Consider the following 20,921-nt stretch of genomic DNA (forward strand, 5'->3'; position numbering starts at 1 on the left):
AAGAAGCACAGATATTTTTCTTATAGCTCAGCCCAAATGTTCACAACAGGAGGGTTCTGAATTTTTCTGGGAATATTTGAATCTTGATTGTTAAAAATCCACATGGAGAATGTTAGGAAATGGTTGCAATATCAATGACAGCCACTTAAAAAATTTTTGTGATGTATCCATTGGGACCAGATAAAGGAAAAATACTGAGATATTTCAGGTAGGTATTTCTAACCTAACCTAAAAATACCATCAGATTGACAGTATTTTTTGGGGGGTACCCTTTATGTACTACGAAGCAGTCTATTTTGAAAGTGAAGTGCCACATTTGAGCTTCATGAAATACAATGAACATCTTATGATTTTCCCAAAAACATACGTAAAGAATACCTACCGAAAAAAGACAGACACTATAAATAAAGGCAATTAAACACTCTCTCCTAAAAGATACATAACAATATACACCTTTTCAAATATTCTTATCAATTTTACACACTTTTTTGAAACAAGTATATAAAACTGTTATCAATAAAGAAATGTCTAAGAACAACAACACTTAAACAGTGTCTCAATAATATACTTACACAAAGCTGTCATTAAAGAAGAAACAGGTGGATGGCAAGGAAAGAACCCCAGTCTGCCAAGCGTGTCAAATGTAAAGAAATGAAAACGAACAAGGATGAACTGAAGTTGCAGGGAGAGAAATTTGCCTTGAATGTGGAATCCTGAGAGGAGTTTTGAAGTAGTTTTCATGAAGATAACTAATCCATATACTCCAATGAAGAAGGATGCAAAGTTCAGACCAACAAGGTATGGTGCAGCATTATCTGGCACAAACTACAAAGAAACATTCTATTTCAGCTAGTAAAACTAAGTAACTATTTTACATTTAATTTTTTTCTGAATTTTACTCTTCGTTTAAGTAGATATTTAATTCTTATGCCATACATGCATTTGTTCAAAGATAAATATTTGCACTCTGCTGTGGTATCATATATATTACAAACACCAACTCCTTGAATAATGCTTATAAATTGCCACTGGAAATTAGTGTTCAATATCTTCCTACATTTTCAACTATGTGTCAGTTCCAATAAGAAATACACTGACTACCAATAAGTATTTGGACACCTACGCAAATGACGATATCTGCAGCCCTAAGATACGCGACGGACTCCGCCGGTATATATCGTGAAGGAAACAGCATCGGCTTTAGTCGCATGCGAGATGCCTCGCAATTCGGAGCTCTCTGATTTCGAGAAAGGTATAATTATCGGGTATCACAAATGTGGCCGATCCTTAAGGGACATATCTAACGATCTGAAGTACCCAAAATCGACAGTGGCCTCTGTGATTAAGAAGTGGAAGGTGAGTGGTAATTGTTGGAATGTGCCCCGAGTCGGCAGACCAACGAAACTGGGAGATAGAGACCGACGAGTGCTATCTAGAGAAATTCGGAAGAACCGCACCCAACCGATGGCCCTCATCCGTGAGGAGTCTCAACAGGCATCCGGGAATATTGTTTCAATGAATACCATCGATAAGGAAGCACATTTGCTTGGTTTTCATGGTCGTGCTGCTGCCCATAAGCCTTTGATCACAAAGTCCAACCGCACTGCTCGGTTAATGTGGTGCAAAGCACATCGAAATTTGACCGTAGATCAGTGGAAACGGGTTGTTTGGAGTGACGAATCAAGGTTTATCCTTTATCGTTCGGATGGCAGGGTCTGGGTCTGGCGTCTACCTGGAGAACGTCTCCTGCCAGAATGCATTGTGCCAACAGTCAAGTTCGGCAGAGGTGGAATTATGGTCTGGGGGTGTTTCTCCTGGTGTGGGCTGGGACCCTTGGTCCCCATTCATGGTAAGCTCAACTCCGATGCCTACTGCACTATTTTGGATGACCATGTGCTTCCTACGTTGTGGCAGTTTTACGGGTTGGACCCCTGTTACTTTCAGGACGACAATTCCAGTTGTCATGTTTTGACGTTAACCAAGGTTTGGTATGGTGCCAATGGAGTTCATTGAATGGACTGGCTTGCCTAGAGTCCAGACCTGAACCCTATTGAGAACCTCTGGGACGAGTTGCATCACCGAATTCAGGTGTGCACTATCCGTGCAAAATCGGTGAAGGAACTTCTATGTCTTGTCCAAGCCAAGTGGAAGAAAATACCCCCAGCTGTCATATAAAGACTTGTGGAAAGTATGTCCCGGAGGATCCACGCTGTAATTATCTCTCGTGGAGGCTCTACCAACTATTTATTGATTTTGAATAAAGTTAGTTTTTCTTTTCTGTCACAGGTGTTCAAATACTTATTGGTAGTCAGTGTAGCACAATGTTAGGCAATGTGAGGATACTCGAGATAAAATTAATTTCAGTGCTACTTTGGTAGACGGTTGCACGGATTTTTAGCGATTGACTTTGGCCCAATTGTTGGCGCGGTTTTACAATCATCAGCCATCTTGAAAAAAGCTGTTTTTATGTATTTTATGCATAGTAAAGTATTCGAAACTTTAAAAAAATAAATATCGTTAAAAATAATGGATTAATTTTTGTTGAAAATGTTGTTTTTTTAAGATGGCAGGCAAATGTAAATAAATACATTTACTACGAGTATAAAATACTAAAGTAAGTAAGGTTAAAAGTATTACTTTCTTATAGCGAAGAAATAGAATAAAAAGACAGCTATAATAACATTGTGCCAACATTTAACTGGATTAAAATATTATTTAAATTGAATATCAAATTAAAAACCATCATACCAACGATTAAAAGAATTAAAATATTATTTAACTTTAAAATAAGTACATAAGAATGCTTCGTACACTAGAGCTAAAGTGACAGCAATTAGAAGTTTACTGCCGGTAAAAAAGAAGAAATGTCTAATACTTTTTTTTATCATTATAACGGTTATTGACCACAATACCATATGCGGACAATCCTTAGAATCAGGTCTTTTAATGATCTTCCTCTATGATCCACATTTCTCACACTTCATTGAAGAAGCAATTAGTAAGGTTTCTCCAAAAATTTTGAATAAATTTCCCCAGACCCTTCTAACAATTTATAAATAAATCTTTGATTACGAAAGCCAGGTTGGCCAAAATAAGGTCTCAAAGGACAATTTTTTTGTTTCCAATACCAATAAGTCTTGGTAATTACCAATAACAACATTTGTCTTTGAAAAGGACACATCCGTTCGCTATGAAATCCAAGGAATTCAAAGAAATTTTAAAATGGCACAGTAATGCACAAATATTCAGTAACCAATCAGAGAGCTGATTACATCACGCATAGAATTAAAATTATTTAAATAATCATAATAAAATCAGTTTTAAAAAAATGCAAAATTAAATTGTAATTTAATATTTAACTGCCATAAATAATGTTTAAAACATTAGATTAAATTTATAGGTATTAAAACCAATTATTTTTAAAGCAAGGTGACATCATTGATTACATCATCCACAACATAAAATTATATAAAATATCATAAACAATAAAATTTTATTTTAAATAAAAATACAAAATTAAATTGATTTGTAATATTTTTAGAAGCCATAAATAATACTGAAAACACGGATTTTATGCATAATAAAACGCATTATTTAAAAAATAAAATGACAACAAAGTATCGGTTACCATAAATAACTTGTCCAGCAATGGGTTTACCATAAGTTGTCTCGCTCACTCACACACACACACACTCACACACACACACACACAAAAAAAAAAAAAAAAAAAAAAAAAAAAAAAACCAGCTAAAATCCATATCTGTGCAACCGTCTACCAAAGTAGCACCTTAATTTCACATTAATATTAAAATTCCTTACTGCAAATAAATTTCTTTCACCATTAATAGCAAATTAAACTTCTGATTTAACACAGCATGAAGTTTTTACGTATGGTTTCATGAATTATTCAATCATTAATTAATATTATAAAACTTGCTCCAAACTGCTTCTAATGTAAGAGGACTGGCATTTAAAAACTGAAGATGTAAAATAAATAAAGTTAAAATCAACAGTATTGTTTTAAAACTTATTGAATGAATGATTTAAATTCTATAAATAAAACTTAATACATTTGTTTACAAATAAAAGAATTTAAATTATTCACTGTTAATATTTAAACTTTTGCACTTCAGTGTTATTCAAGTAGAAAAGCTCCTCCGGATTTTTTCTCCTTTTACTCTTTTTAATTAAAGCAAACAAATACATGTAAAGACAGTTTGTATTTACCACAACAGTGATTAATATGGAGTGAATTTTAAAGTGTTTCTGGTCTAAATAAAAAAAAAATTCAGCACTTGAACGCATGAAATTATTTTTTTATTACATGAAATACAATATTTGTAATTGTAACAACTACTTCTTAAATATTGGTTTCATATTTTACTTCCTTGTATGAAGTAAAAAGGAAGTATTGCAATCACAAAAATTTTCAGGCATCATATTTCAATGAAAGTATCCATTTTGACTGCTATTGAATGCAATTCAACGATGTTTTCGCGTGACATCTGTACAGAATAAAAGACTCTTTTTTCCCCAAAAAATTATAAAACTGATTTAAAATGAATTCTGAAGAGCATTTTTCATGGCGTTTGTGCGTACATACGTATCTCGCGTAACTCAAAAACGAGTAGCCTCAGAACGTTGAAATTTTGTATGTAGGACTGCTATAACATTTAGGTGTGCACCTCGTGTTTTGGTTGCAATCAGCGACACCAAAAGTATCTAAGCCTAATGAATTCTGTGATGGCGGCCATGTTTGTTTACATTTCAAACTTGGCAAAATAGTGGATTTGTTGCCAATCTAGAGAACCTAAGCTTCGCAACAACAAAGATAAATAACACCTTCTTTTATTATTGCAAATTAAATCATGCTTAATCCATTCTGGAACTTATTCGAGGAAATAAGTGTTTCAGATTTACTTCGTAATTTTCAATATAGATATTTTGAGTTATGTATATTTTCCTTGTTGGGAAGTGAGAACTGAATTAATTGACGGAGAAATACTGAATCGTCTGTAAAAAACTGTTTCTTTTTTGTTTTGTTTGCTTAATTTCTTTTATACATCGTTTCAGATTTACTATAGTATTTTAATAGAACATGAGGCAACAATTAGATAATTCTTTAAATGATATAAATTTATATGCATTCTGAGTTATAATATGAATGAAATGTAACACTGCTAAGTGAACCTAGTGCCAGAGTGTCACTATGGTAAACAAATATAGTGAATTTTAAAGAGTGCATAGATTCTATTGTGGTTTATGCGCTATCGATGAAGTAGACTTAATTCAATACAAAAAGTTTAAATTTAAATGCAAGAAAAAATGTGTATAATTTAATATTCTGTGCAAGGAAGTCATGTGGTACACACATCAGATTTTTTGGTACTTTTCCGTTTGGCAGGCGCAAGCGATAAAGTTGCCGAAAATGGCACAGCTGATGCCAAACTGAATATACTCACTGATAACCTTTCACGGCACTTTTTCAAAACAAGTCGCTGCTATTTGTTATCAGATTGATAATTTCTTTCAATATTGGCATATAGTTACATAACTTTTTTAAAATTATAATATTGAAATAATTCTTGCATTTAAACTCGTATTTCATAGAAAGATTTAACTTGAAATTAATGTAGATAATTACTGAGAGAATCAGATTTTTGTAGTGTAGTTTACGCGAGATAAGATCATTTGGTGTCATGTAATATTAACCGCCGAATCAAGATGTTATACCATGAAAGCATAGTAAATTCTTAAATTAACATCTTTTTACAAATATGTCAAAAATGGATGAAAAACAATGCATATTTGGGATTTGCCCAGGACAGAGGAAGAATCTATCAGATTCTTCCAAGTGAAAGGCATTTTGCCCAACATTGCTATTTGTGATAATAATCATGTAATGAAATTATATTTCGGAGATGAAATTCAATGGCGTTGCAACCTTTCAACTTGCCGCAGTAAAAGAAGTATACGGAAAGGCACATGATTTGAATCATCGAGATTGAGTTTCTTGAAGTGTGTAAGATTTATTTATGGTTGGATTTAAGAATTAACTTCAGTTAAATGGTGTGAAAAGCAGTTGGAAATCAATCACGGAGCAGTTGTGGATTGGAATAACTACATGCGTGAGGTTTGTGTGGATTCTTTACTTATGTCAACAATGCAAAATAGGAGGACCTGGTATGATCATTGAAGTGGATGACAGTATGTTCATGAAGCGCAAAAACAACGCAGGACGGATTTTACCACAACAGTGGATCTTTGGTGGAGTTTGTCGTGAAACAAACATTTCCTTGTGAAGGTGCCAAACCGATCCATGACTATTATATTAGACGCAATAAATGAAAATATCAAAAAAGGTACTACAATATATTCCGATTCATGGAAATCATATTGCACTGAAAAACTGGAAGAGGAAAGTTTTGAACATTTCAAAGTGAATCAAAAATACAATTTTGTAGATCCGGAAACTGGAACGTGCACGCAAAAAATTGAAAGACTATAGGGTAGCGCCAAATGGCAGAATAAGAAACACAGAGGTACTGCATGTCATCATCTGGAAAGTTACCTCGCCGAATTTATGTGGTGAAAGGACACAAAAGACCCATTTTTTTTTTTTCCTTTGAGAACATACAGACTCCCCGTGCACCACATATGTACAACACGGGGCTTACAGAAGTAAGTTAACTAGAACATTAAAGGTTACATGTATAAATAAACATTAAAAATTACATGCATAAATAAAGCGACAAAAGCAGAGAACAGCAGTCTGGACTTCACGAAAACAGATAAGTTCACTGGCCAAGTCACTCCGAACATTTTCAAATCGTTCTGTAAGCATAATCTAGGGCCATCAAATGTAGGGCACGAGAAAATCAAATGTTCCACATCCTGAGGAACTCTTTTTGAACATTCACATAAATTGTTTGATCGTAGATTAAAACGAAACAGATAACTTGCAAATTTACCGTGACCAGATAAAAACTGAGACACTTTAAAATTTAACGAGAGGAAAGACTCGGAATTCAATCTATGGTAAATAGAAGGAAGGAACTTTTTGGTGATTTCCGCATTACAAGATGAAATGTATTCCTCATTCCACATAGCTAAAAGCTTTTTATAATGAAAGGACTTCCAATAACTCTTTGGAATGCTAATGTTGATATCAATGGGTAAATTTAAGGCATCTTTAGCTAAGAAATCAGCTCTTTCATTTCCGTAGAAACCATGATGAGCACGCACATAAGCAAAGCAGATATCAATACCTCTAATTCTAAGTGAACTAACAGTTACTAGGGTTTCGATAACTAATTTATCGCAGCTGGTAATACTGTTCAAAAGTTGAAGAGAAGAAAGAGAATCAGAACAAATAAGGTACTTTGAGGATGCTGTCCCATGATCCTGGATCCACTTGACGGCAAGATAAATGCACAGAAGTTCTGTTTAAAAAACTGTACATTCATTCCGTATACGGTGTCTAAGAAAACAAATCTCGGAACTGCCTCAAAAAGAACAAATGCAAGGCCAACCTTGTTGTTCATCTTGCTGCCATCTGTAAAGAAAACCATATGAAAATTTATTTCAGCAGTCTCTTTATAATCGCAGAAATTTATGGGTTCTAAAGAAGCGGGATGAGGAAGATCAGTGAAGGGGACAATTCCATAAATACAGTCTTCCGAAGCATGAGTTGCCAATGACTCAAAAATATTATTCTTATATGCAATTTCAAAATCAATAGGCGGAACTCCTGCAAGAACAAAAGTAGCCTCATAGCTTAAGGTTCTATAACCACTAATAATACGAAGAAGAATTCTCCGTTGAATCTTTCTTAAATTTCTTTTGTTAACCTTCTTGGCATGAACATGTCCCCAAGCACGACAGCCGTACGAAATGAAAGGTACAATACACTGCTTATACATGAGTTTCTTAACATCGTAGCTTACTCCAAAAGTATTTTTGGCAATTCGGTGAAAGCCATTAATAATTTTTTCACATTTAGCAGAAAGGAATTCAATGTGCTTTTTCCATGTTAATTTTTGGTCAAGAATGACACCAAGATATTTAACATTTTCTACAAATTCCAACGGAGAATTATCGAGCATCAAAGAAGCAATATTTTGTTCATCAAACGTACTGGGAACAAGCATAACTTTACTTTTTGAAGGATTGAAAGTGAGTTTATGAGAAATCGCCCAACTGGAGACAAAATCTAGGACTTCTTGTGCTCTCAAAAGAATGTTATTCAAAATCCTTCCTTGGAAAATTAATAGTAAGTCGTCTGCAAACGCAATTTTTAAACAACCGTCGAGATGACTTAAAAGATCATTTATGATTATGTTCCAAAGAGTAGGTCCGGATACAGAGCCTTGAGGACAGCCTTTTTCTAGAGAATAAACCTTAGCTTCGTTGCCAAGCTGAAGCTCAGCTTGGGACCCATTTGAAAACGTTTAAACGATATTAAAATACCCATTTGAAGACCCATAAAAGACCCATTTGAAAAACGTTTAAATGATATTAAAATATTTATGCCTTCAAAATAAAAAAATTATTAGAATTAATATTTGTTAACATTCTTTTATATGAATTCTGTGTGTTGTCGCCAATAAAGTCTGCTTGGCGAGATTTGTGCTGGAGAAAGGGAAATGGCGAGGTTTGCGCCGACGAAAGGGAAAAGCACCGATTTTTCTAGTTACCTTCTTACGCTAGCATTTGACCAAATGATATTCTACCTCAACAGCTATGAATATTTTAGTTTGACAAATCTAATATTGAGTGCTTAAAGTACAAGTCACCAATAAAGTGCACACAAACATACGACTAACAGAAAAACAAAATTTAAGAAAACCCACAGCATTTAATTATATTATCTGTAACTGAATTTTACAGAGTAACTGCACTTTTTAATTCTTTATGAACAGTCTCTTATAACTCATGTGAACAGTAAAACATATAAATTCATTATTTATTTTTTGATGATTTAATGAATATATAAAATAACTATATGAAAAGAATTTTTATCATCACTGAAAAACTCACCTTTAATTCTTTGAATACACCAAATTTTGAACAAACTGTAGCAATAATAAATAAGACTATTGGCGTTAAAAAAAACTGGTATATACAAGCTTTAACTACTTTGAAGCGTTGCCTGTAACAAAAAGAAAGTTACATTAGGAAACAAAAACATTTAGAACTCCTATAATTTATTTTCTTAAAGAATTGTTCCTGAAATTTACTGAAGTAAACTTTTTGCAGCATATACAAAAAAGATATCCAACATATTTATTATCACAGAAATTGAGTGTAATAGATTTTAATTATATGACTATTAATCAGAGACTTAAATTAATATTTAAAACACTTACAATAGTTGCCAGTTATAATCTTCTTACTCTTATTACACAAACAATGTATGTAAACTTTTTCTTAAATCGTGAAATCTGAATGTTTTTAATTTTAGAGATAAGCTCAAAGACAGATTTCAGAAACATGCTTTTCATGCTAAATTTCTTTCCTTGATGAAGCACTACATTAAGATCCATCTTCTTCCCATAAACATAAAACTAATAAATATTTACAAAAATACACAAACAATGCCAATTAAGATGGGAAAGGTTTCAAAAGAATATAATTAGAATTAAATTTATTCAATAAAATTGAGAGATTCGTGTGAATGCCTTCAAGGAAATAATTTAGCTCCAAATCTTTCCGGTTAATTATAGCTGGGGAAAGAAAAAAAAAAAAAAAAAAAAAAGATTTTAAGGGGACCATCAATAATTAATCAATAAGTTTTCTGTTTATTTTATTTATTTATTTTTTAAAATTAGATTCATACTTTGTAAGGTGATAGAAAAAATTGGTTTGAAATATGGAGAAGGCAGTGTTTTTGCAGCATGGAAGCAAATAAACGTTGCTGAAATAAAAGTTGGTGGATGGGGAAGAGAGGAGCAGAAAATGCTTGGATATATATCCCCTGAAGAATTTTCCCTAAAATTTAGGATGAAGATGGACTAATTCACACTCTCACCTCACTCAAAAACCTAAGCCAATAGTAACTTTTGCTTCTTGGCCATCATAAAATTCATAGACCTGATAAGATGTTACTGTCACACATGTGAGATAAGTTATAACAATATCAATACATAGATTTATGCTCCTTAACATAAAATTTTACAGCAATCTTTAGTATCATTACTGCATATTGCACTACAATGACAAAGAACATTAAAAACTCCCCAAAATTAAAACTTGATATTAGAATTGGCAAGTTCGTAAATCTCGAATCCCATGCATGAATCTCAGATTTGAATTTTTTAACCTTTTTAATTTTAATGTTTGCAGTTCTAACCAACCAAAAACATTTCAATTTAGAACTTAAGAAAGATTATCTTATTTGAGGTACAACAGAAATTCCTGCTGAAAAAAAAAGGGGGGACGCAATTATTTCTCAGTGGAATTTACCATTCCAGGAATAATGCTTATCTGTGCTATTTATTTCCTCTTTACACTTACTTAAAATGATTCTGGAAAGATGTAAACTATTTCAACTGCTACTCAAATATTTTTTGCTGACTATACAGAGAAAATGAATATCAGATTTAAGAATTTTAAATTACATACTTCATTTACTGAATTTTAAATTTCTACCTTTCCAGTAATTATCAGAGTAACTCTTAAAAACAGTATCCTTAACTTTGTTATTTGTGAAAGGCAGATTTTAAATTTTGTTTGAATTAAAAATTTTTTAATATCAAGACTTTTTTTTTCTTTCTTAATATTCTCACATGAAAGATTAGAGATACTCAAGAACATTCAAAGATTGAAAATATTCGTGAACAGTTGAAGGCCTGCAGAAAAATGCGAAACATTCTACATTTTGGAAATGAAAAAAACCTGAAAGCTGAACTTGGAGAAAAATAATAACCTGGAAACAGAACCTTCTGAGTTTACCTAGTCACAAAAGCTATCCAAAGCGCTGGGTAATTTTGTAATGAAATCCGATCACAGAACTGCTTTTGATAACATATAATTAAAATTAGGCAATGGTGTAATGTGGTCATTATTTCATTACTTATCCTAAGAGTACAAATCCAAGCAGATAATAAAACACAAAATTATATTTTTGAAATAAACTAAACAAAATTTTAATTTATTGTTAGAAATACTTTTTTATTACAAATATCAAAATTCGTTACTTTGAAAATGGTAATTTAGGACAGCACCAACACACACAACAACACGGTGGACCTCGCAGAGGAATCAGTTTATCCTCTAACCTTTCCAACAAATGCCTTTCCTTAGATGCATAGCCAATTACTACCCAGAAGAACAATACTAATGGTGCAGGTAAGCATCTGAAAAAGAATTTCAGTACATAAAACATGCAATAAAGTTAATTTTACACAAATTAATAAAAATTACCTGTAAGTTATCCCTTTATATTAATTTTGTGTTCTTTTAAAAAAAATCTGTAAATTAGTAATTTTTATTTTTAAATTCAGACATCCAATAAAGGTGTTATATAAATAGCTTATTGTTTCACAATCAACAGGTTTTAAACCCTGAAACAAATATTGGACATAACATGGTACTTTCTTATTATCATAATGCCAAAAGCCCTCTGTTAATGGACTGCATCAAAACAGTAACCCTTCTCATAGCTGTTCTTGTGAATGACAGACTATAAGGACAATGATTAGGACTGAAAGTCATTTGGTGACTGTTTGTAATCAGCTCTTAGTAGAGCTGTCGGTTTAGCCCATCATATTAACAAGGACTCTTGGCATTATTTAAATAATAGGTACATAATAAGGAAGTAACCATAAAAATATATTCATAATTATAAATAGATGACTTGAATACGGTGAATGGAGAAAATAATCCCAACAATGCTGGTTAATGCAGTAAAGGAAAACTATAGGCTCGTTTCTATAGCATGGGATAGGTTAATTTTTATGGCCTTTCAATAGTCTCCAGTATTATTTCAAATCCTTTTTCATCAATGTGACAGCTTCATAATGTTATCAGCAGTCTCAAATCTGTCAAAATCAAGGATGAAGCAGTGGACTACAAATGCAATGTTATGAATTTACGTGATAATGAACACCTCATATAAAAGTATGCATAAGTTTAATGAATAAATCAAAGGCGAGCATTGAAGTCAGCAGAGAGTTTCCCTAACCGTTTATAGCAAGCAGGTTGATTGCAAAAAAGAAAAAAAAAAAAAAAAAAAGGAACTACAGGAGGCAGGGCACTACCATGTCCTTGGCACTGCCATGGAGACAAGGAATTACAATGGTGTGGTCAATCTATGATGCTTTCCTTCCATGCAACTTCATGCAGAGTACATATCATTTTGCACTTTGTTCACTTAGTCTTTCATCCAGTTTTTAATTTATTCACAGATCTAAGAATCCAGATTCATCATCTTTATGATCATATCATTTCAGATGCATTAGCATAGGAAGAAAGCAATGTACTGCAGTCTCCCATTATAGATAGTTGTTCATCCAAAATGTCAAAAATGGTCATAAAACTGAGGCTGGTTTCACAAACACAAAAACATTTATAAACTAACAATCAGGTACACTACTATGCATCTTAGATGACAGGTCTCCCAGGCCTAAACATTACTCAAATTTTCCTTTACTACATACATGTTCAGATACCTCCTTCTGCATTTCACTGTAATGCATCATTTCCACAGACTTGCAAATGTGTCTGGTAACATTCCTTTTCAGCTCTTCATTTCAATTTTGTAACAAGAATGTTACTCAAACTTGGAACACATCTCATTCTATTCTGCACTGTGTATGTAACATTAATGGCTACATATAGCAGATGGAAAGGAAAATGCCCATTACGTGACAGAAAGAGGAAGGTTCAACTTTGACAGGATTGTATACATTATTATATATTAGAAAAGGTATTATATATTAGAATTATTATATATTAAAGGTAAAACTTACAGAACAACTGTGGTTGTTGTATATTCAGTAGCACGAGGGACCAATAGATTTAGGAAGAAGCAGGAGCCAACAATCTAGTTTTGTAAAAAAGAATAAGATTATTATTTTCACTGGTATGAGTTTAATCACTTTTACACATAAAATAATAAGTTTCAAAAATTAATTTTCATACTTTTTTCATAAAATTCAAAATTAATTCACAAAAATGAAAACACACTAAAAAATGTCTCCCTTTCATGTTTTTGCCATTTAATCAGCAACTGAAAAGTAAAATGAGAGGAAAAAAAATGCAGGATTGGGATACAATTTTATACAGATTTTGAAAGGTGCTTTGAAATGATTATGGAATGAGTGATATTTGTGTAAATGGAATATGAGAATTTTCAAAGCCAAAGCATAAATAATTCTCTTCTCAAAACATAATTTCATTTATTTGGGGGGGGGGCTGAAAAACAATTTTCTTAGCTTCTGCTAACTAGTAGCTTGCTCCGCTCTTCACAGCTCAGACGAAACCCTATTAGTAATGCATGGCAGTAATAATAAGGCTAAGGTTCACTATATCCTTTATTTTTAACTAAACAAAAAGCAAAAAAATTTATGCATTGACACAAGCAACTGTCCTAGATCTACCCATTAATTTCTAAATTTGAAATCATCAAGCAACAATGTATCTTTAATAGTAATGATTTTACACAGGAAATACTATTTCTGAAAACAGCATTGAAACTTTATACTTTGTTTTCTAGCATATAAAAACTAAAGTAGTGCTCCCCCCCCCCGACTAAACTGCCTACAACATACTGAATCACCAGATAGCCCTGCACAGATTTATTTTAAATCTAATCTTAAGATTAAATTGCCTTCATTAAATTTTATTACCTTGGTTTTAAACTGATAATTTTAACTGACGGTTTAAAATACACTAAAAACAAAAATATTCTTACAGGAAAGATGCTGAGACATCCAAGTTTCAGAAAGAAGAATTTAACAGGCCAGTGACGATACAGATAAACTAATTCTTCTATGTATATGCAATACATGCCTGTAGTCACAATTCCACCTAAAATCACTAGACCTATACTCAGTTCTCCTAAAGCTAAAATGGAAGAAAGAAGTTAGAAATCAGTATAATTTATAAGTCAATAAATACACATTACCGCAATGAACTACTTTTTAATACTAGTTAAAACATTCCCCGAAATATAGGTGTGAACTTAGTGATCAGATTTTGGTGCGACTGTATGGACAGAAAATTCAAGGTGGCAAGGATAGCAACAGTAATAAAACATATCATTTTCAAGCAATGCATCAAAAGACATAATTAATAGTAAATGGACTTTATTAAAAATCATACTGAATTAAAGAACAAACATTGGGTTGATAAAGAAACATTGTACACTGAGGTAAAAAAAAAGGGGGAGAACAGTTGCATATCCTGTTTTGGACCAATTGACGAAATTCAATTTGGATTTTTCATGTCTTGAAAGCGTGACTTAGGATATATATTAGATTTACATATAGTATTGTTCTAATATAGGTATTTTGACACAAAACCGGACTTTTTCCAAAATGACATACCAACAAAATGACTCTTGCATATTTTGATCCTCAGTGTTAATTGAATTTGGCATATATTTACTAGCATCTCTTTTTTATTAAAGTGGATTTATTTCTAGGCATACGTGCAAAAAATTTAAGATTTTTTTAATTCAAAATTTTGCAATATATATGTGAATTTATATATGTTTTGAATTTTGTTTATTTATGTTTTGAAATTTGTATATTTGTTATAAGCGACAGTAATACTAAATGTGGTTTATACACTTTATTATAATCTTATATATATACTGAATTCCAACAGTTAATGTGAACCTTAAATTTCCAATTAAGCTTTTACTGTGAATCATTCATGCAGAATTTCTTAATTTTCAATTTTATTAATAATGCCTACTAAAATATTTGTTAATAATACATCAAAAGCTATCTTTTAAATTTATATAGAATATTAATCAAAAGGACTTTTTATTTCCTTTCATAATAGTTAAATTTTTACCTTAGTTATTTTATTGTCTGCTATATTATTTAACTGCATTTTATATGCAAAGAAATTTATTTTACTGAATTCAAAATTGTGCATTATATATGCATTCAATACTTTTGGGTATATCAAACAATATGTTAAAAATATAAATAAAAGATGCTTTCTTTTACTACAGAAATGTTTAACAGCCACAAAATTATTTACACATTTAATTTTGAGCAACTTAAATAATTAAATAAAAATATATAAATAAATATTTCATTTTATTAATGCTTTAATGACTTTCTTCCGACACTCTGCAGATATATCTGCAATTATCCTCCCTTTTTTATTCACTAGTACTGTCATAAAATGCCCAGCTTCCACGTAAAGCAGCAAGGTTAGGGTTACCAGAAAGTGGCAGGGAAAGGCAGGTTGCCATATTTGGCAACAAAATTAGCAATACTCCACAGACAGAGCTAGAAAATTCTAAAACACATCCTTAGCAATTTTTCTCAGGAATGTTCTTGAAGGTAGGTTAAAAGCTATATATACCTAGGTTAAAAGCTATATATACGCTGAGTAGTGGTAAACGTTGAGTTCAGCAGTAGCGTCTTGAGTACAGAGATTAGCTCAAGAGCAGTCGACCGAGTCGGAGGCTGTGCTTTAGTGCTTTGCCATGAAGGTGTCTTGACCGTTATAACCTGAAGGCTGTGCTGCTGATTGTTTCAACGTATTTGTAGTAGTTTTTTGGCAAATGTATCGCATCTTGAGAACTGTCCTGTGTAATACTTATGAATAAAATGTGTTTTGATTTTTCATCAAGTGTTATCTTCAATCACTCCAAATATGCAACAATACTCACTCTTGAAACAGCTTTTTTATCATGACATGCATCTGTAAATACAAACATTACACGCCCTATGTTAAAAGTATAGTAAACCAAATAGTGGCCAGCCCATTGTTTGGAATTTAGCCTCAGGTTGAACTACCAGTATTCAGCAATTTAATCAATTCTTTCATTGGTGAAGAGAAGAATTACAAGGTGCCAAACTGTGATATAAAACAGAAATGAGAAGAGTACTGTTTCTACACTGGGCACAGCATTCAAAGAAATTACACTTCCTTGCTATGCCTTTCTTACTACATCAAAGCTTTTGAATGGAAAATACAGATCAAAATGAAATTATGATTTTATAACTATGACTGTCGTAAAGTTTTTCATTTACAATCCCAACAATATTTATTTATTTATTTTTGAAATAAATATTTTAGGTACTTCATATCTATCTATACCAGTGGTTCTTAACTTATTTTCCCCTATGCACCCCTTTCACTACTGCTAGAAGATCATTCTCCACTTCCTCCTTCCCAAAACTAAAAAAAAAATGCACATGCTTTCATCCAGATTTTGATTATTTTTAAAGAGCCTCTATAAATGAAAAAAAGAAAAAGCAAATGCTGATAAATGCCAAAATTTAAATATTTTTTTTTATATCCATAAACTAAAACTACATTCATATGCAAAATTAAAAGAATTCATAAATTATGTCTAATTCTACGAAAAGTACTGAACCATAGGCATTAATTCTGCCCCTGAAGAATCATGCAAATATTCAAAGTCAAATAGGTAAGTGTACATGTTGTGTCTGTGAAGTTGGGATTATGGAGGAAATATAAATATACAAGGGGTTTTCACTGATTTGCATGTCGCACTCCTTCACAACATTTGCCATGTTTCTCGCAAGAGTCAGGTAAATTTTATAAGGTATCAAGAAAAATGAGTAGCCACAAACATATGGATGGTGGAATGAGATGGAGAATTATTGGTAGATTGGAGACTGTCCAATCGTAAAGTGCAGGTGCCAACAGAACTGAATGTAATGCCCAGTGTCTACAATTTGTGGAAACAGTTTCAGAACACTGGATCCATATTGAGAAGACCTGGACAAAATCCACAACAGCGAATGAGGATCGTTACTTGGAACTTTCAGCATGGTGAAACAGAACTGCTACAGCTCTCACGTGAACTGTATGCTGCCACCAGAATCTGAGTTTCATGGTCTACAGTTAGCTGAAGATTCCATGAGATAAGGCTATATGCCAGAATACCTGCTGTTTATGTTCCACTCACTGCAGCACATAGAAGAACGTGTTTAGCATGGTGCAGATAACATATGCCTTGGACCAGACTTCAGTGAAGCACCGTGTTCTTTACAGGTGCATCGAGATTCAGCCTGGACACTGATTCTCTGCAAACCTGTACTTGGAGAGAGCCTGGAACACGAATAATTCGGGGAAAAAGATCATTGTTGTGGTGGAGGTTTAATGGGTTGGGCAGGCATTATGTTGGATGGACTCACACCCCTGCATGTGTTTGACAAAGGCTCTTTGACTGCTATGAGGTTATAAGGTATTTTCTCTCTCTTTCTAGCATGATTTCGTAGCATACTCAGTGCATATTTGAGAAGTCCAGGTTGGAGTCCTGCTAAGCACATTTTCATTTTTCAAATGTTCTGCTTCAAAAGAACCTAATAATTCTACAGTGGTGCATTGGTCCCCTAATCCCCAGTTTCCCTTTAAAAGAGGGAGTATATAAGGTATTTTCTCCCTCCTTCCAGCATGGCTTCGTGGTATAATGGTAGCACACTCGGCGCATATTCTATAGGTCCAGGTTTGAGTCTCGGCAAGGGCATTGCTCATTTATCATGTCTCCAGCATCAAAATAAGCTAATGACTCTATAAGGTACAGAGAAGAAATCTTACAGCCCTGTGTTTGATTTTTCAGGAGTGCAGCTGTTCCTGCATTTCTGTTAATAGATATCAAAACTTGTCCACACAGGGCTTAGTTTATTGTTGATTGATAATTTATTTAATTGGCTGATGATTACCTGGAAAATGAGGATATTTACTGCATAGATTGGCAGTCAGATCTCTGATCTTAATCCAATAGAGCAGGCATGTTTGGGACACTTTGGGGAAGATAATTTTATCTCACCATTCCCCTCTGAGAAATATCTTGTTCCAAGAGTGGAACTGATTACCACAGAGACTCCTCAACTGCCTTCTGCCCATTGCACAACGTGCAAGATAGTGTCTTAAAAGTGATTCTGAACGAGTTCTCCACAAGAAAATCCATACTTTTGACAATGAAACCAATTTTTACATTTACATTCTGGAAATTTAGTATATGTAATATATAATGTATAAGCAAATGAAACATTTTAAAATGTTCCCATGTGTAAATTAATATTTTCCTATGTCGTCAAGCTGGGTTATTTCTTACACTGGACTTTTTTTATGTAATCTCTATTTACTGCATTAATTTTTTAAAATTTTTAATGTGGTGCAAACAATGTATTTTATACCTACTTCTTTCAGAATATTTTTTAATCCATTTTCTTTTATGCCATTCCTATCTTCCACTCAAAAACAGGTTTGAGTGTAATTAAAAATACATAAATGAAAATTATTATATTAATTTATTCAACAGCCCATCATATTTTTAGTTCTACAAACTTAAAATTTCAGTAGCTTCAAAAATAAAAAATTCAATAGCTTTCCTGTTAGTGCATGTGATAAAATGGAGAGAAGGAAAATGATTGAAACAAAAACTAATTTTAAAGGTGCCATCTAACAAACAAATAAATAACTACAGCAGCAGATTGTATACTACCATCATTACTTAAAATTTTAACCCAAGCATGCAAAGGTATGTGCTAGACTGATTTTCCCTTTCCTCTTTCCATGAAAAAACTATTTCTTACCACCAACCAGAATAAGAATTAAAAAATTAGGTATAAGCTCCTGGAACATATCCAAAATAGCAGGAAGTTCTTCAGGAAAGCAATAACTAGTGATGAATTCTATATTTTCCAATTTGATCCAGAAACAAAATTTGAAAATTGGAAGTGATAAACCACATTTCAAACAAGGAAGAAGGGGAATAGCTACATATGAATCAATGTTGATTTGATTTGCTTTTCCAACATTCTGAGGATTACTCACATGGAATTCATGTCTCAAAGACAAATTGTCAATTCTTATTACTATCTTCCAAAGGCTTAAAAAACAAGTTACTCACATGCAGTTAAGAATTAGACGCATTCAGATGCTGCACCATAATACTGCTCCTTGTCGCACAACCAGAAGCATCTTCTTAGAGCATGCAATATACGTGTTGCATGCCTAGAAATTTAAATTTGAAAAAAGAATTTATTATTTTTTAACTAAATCACGTAGCAAAATTTTTATTACCATATTTACTCGCATATCCCCTTGCATATTTTCCACCTAGCTTTTTAGCATAAAATTCTTACTTTAAAAAAAAAATATTCATGTATTCGTCTCTCCTCAAGGCATTCAGAACGAGAGCTCATCTAAATTTTAAAACGGATCGATCTACATGTCTTACTGATTTGCTCGTGGGTTTTGGATCCATGGGCTTGACTGATGGAGTTATAGCAGTGAAGAGCTTCAAGAAAATGGGATATCTAATGTTCCTGATAATTCTGAAGATCACTGCATGTGGAATGACAGACAGACCAGTGATGAAAATCAGGTTAACAGCTTGTAAGCTGTAACAGATGACACAGACAGCAGTTCCAGAAACATTAAATTATTAGAGGCCGCAGAAGCAGCAGTGGACAACAATAAGAATAGGGTGGGTTTCAAGATATAGGGATATAGAAATGGAGACATCATATTCGATATTGTAATGTTAATATTACTTTCTATTCTTATTACAATGTAGGTTTCTTTCAAATAAATAATACTGTTACTGGCAGTTTTTATCCATGAATAGTTTTCCTTTATCATATTCTAACTATAAACATATTATCGTATTCTAACTATAAACATACCCTTCGAAATTAAATTATTTGGAGAATTTTCCTCTCGCGACTTTCATACAATAAAATTAGTATGAAGGGGGGAATACATACGGAAATTATTTGGGTACTATTCGGTTTCGAGGGTCGTAAAAAATCGCTAAACCATTGTTGATGCCAATGCTGCGAAAAATGATTGCGGCAACCCTAATAATTGCGGCAAGAAAGGAAATATAATAGTAAATAACTATCTAAGATGGATGTTTTAATTTAGATGAAAGGTAAATTTCATATAATACTTTTTTATTATTATACTTTATATGAAAAAGGCTAAACATGACTGAATGGAAGCATAAGCATAAATAACTATTTCAGATCATTATTATAATTTATATAAAAATTGCTAAACATAACTGAATGGATGCCTGCATCACTATTTCACTACCGACTTATCGCTAAAGCATAATTTTATCTCGTTGGTTGTTCAAACGTAATTTTCTATATTAATGCCTTTTCGTTGAAAATATTCTCAGCAAAGTGCAGAATCGTTCACTTATTTGTTTGCCGCTTCTTACAAGGGTAAAAACAATTGTATTTTTATCAATTTTCTTTTAATTCTTTAGTGAAAATAGGTCGATGTGTACATAGATAAAGTCAAGGGTGTGTGCAGTGCTATTTTTGTGCAATTCTAGTATTTTGTTTTAAGTGAAAATAGGTCGATGTGCACATGGATACCGAGTATGAGCAATTCTTAAAAACGCATCAAGCAGTGGGTGATTCTGCACTTTACCCAAAATTTCATTGCCGACTTTTCGTCATGGGCAACTCCCAAATTGTTAAATCCATAGGATATCAAAAAAGGATTTAAAAATTAAACTAGTATTTCAATTGCATCTTAAGAAATATAGAACTATATAAACTTTCACAATCTGAAATCAGCGCAGACGCTAGATTTGGCGCACTGTTAAACGGGCACGTTTGCTAGATTTGGCGCTTTTGAGCATACATTTTTGCTGCAATTATTTTACAGCCCTCAAAACAGAATAGTACCATCCTTTGCAATGAATAACAAATTTTATTCAGGAAATTTAAAATAAAATG

The 20,921-nt window shown here is 32.6% G+C and overlaps 1 protein-coding gene across 2 annotated transcripts in view; it reads right to left on the reverse strand.

The window, feature by feature from the left end:
* LOC118185750 (organic solute transporter subunit alpha) overlaps window positions 1–20,921 on the reverse strand; it is a 44,264-nt gene that overhangs the window by 15,407 nt on the left and 7,936 nt on the right. For both annotated transcript variants that reach the window (XM_085824433.1, XM_035355655.2), the window contains 5 exons: window positions 13,916–14,067; window positions 12,972–13,045; window positions 11,199–11,357; window positions 9,040–9,151; window positions 573–825 (listed from right to left, as the gene is read on the reverse strand). In XM_085824433.1, coding sequence (XP_085680559.1) covers window positions 573–825; window positions 9,040–9,151; window positions 11,199–11,357; window positions 12,972–13,045; window positions 13,916–14,011 — 694 coding nt within the window. In that variant the 5' untranslated portion in view covers window positions 14,012–14,067. The remainder of the gene's footprint in view (window positions 1–572; window positions 826–9,039; window positions 9,152–11,198; window positions 11,358–12,971; window positions 13,046–13,915; window positions 14,068–20,921) is intronic.

This window comes from Stegodyphus dumicola, chromosome 9, assembly GCF_044657685.1.
Source record: "Stegodyphus dumicola isolate Sdum_Otavi_A_Nest chromosome 9, ASM4465768v1".
Taxonomy (NCBI): domain Eukaryota; kingdom Metazoa; phylum Arthropoda; class Arachnida; order Araneae; family Eresidae; genus Stegodyphus; species Stegodyphus dumicola.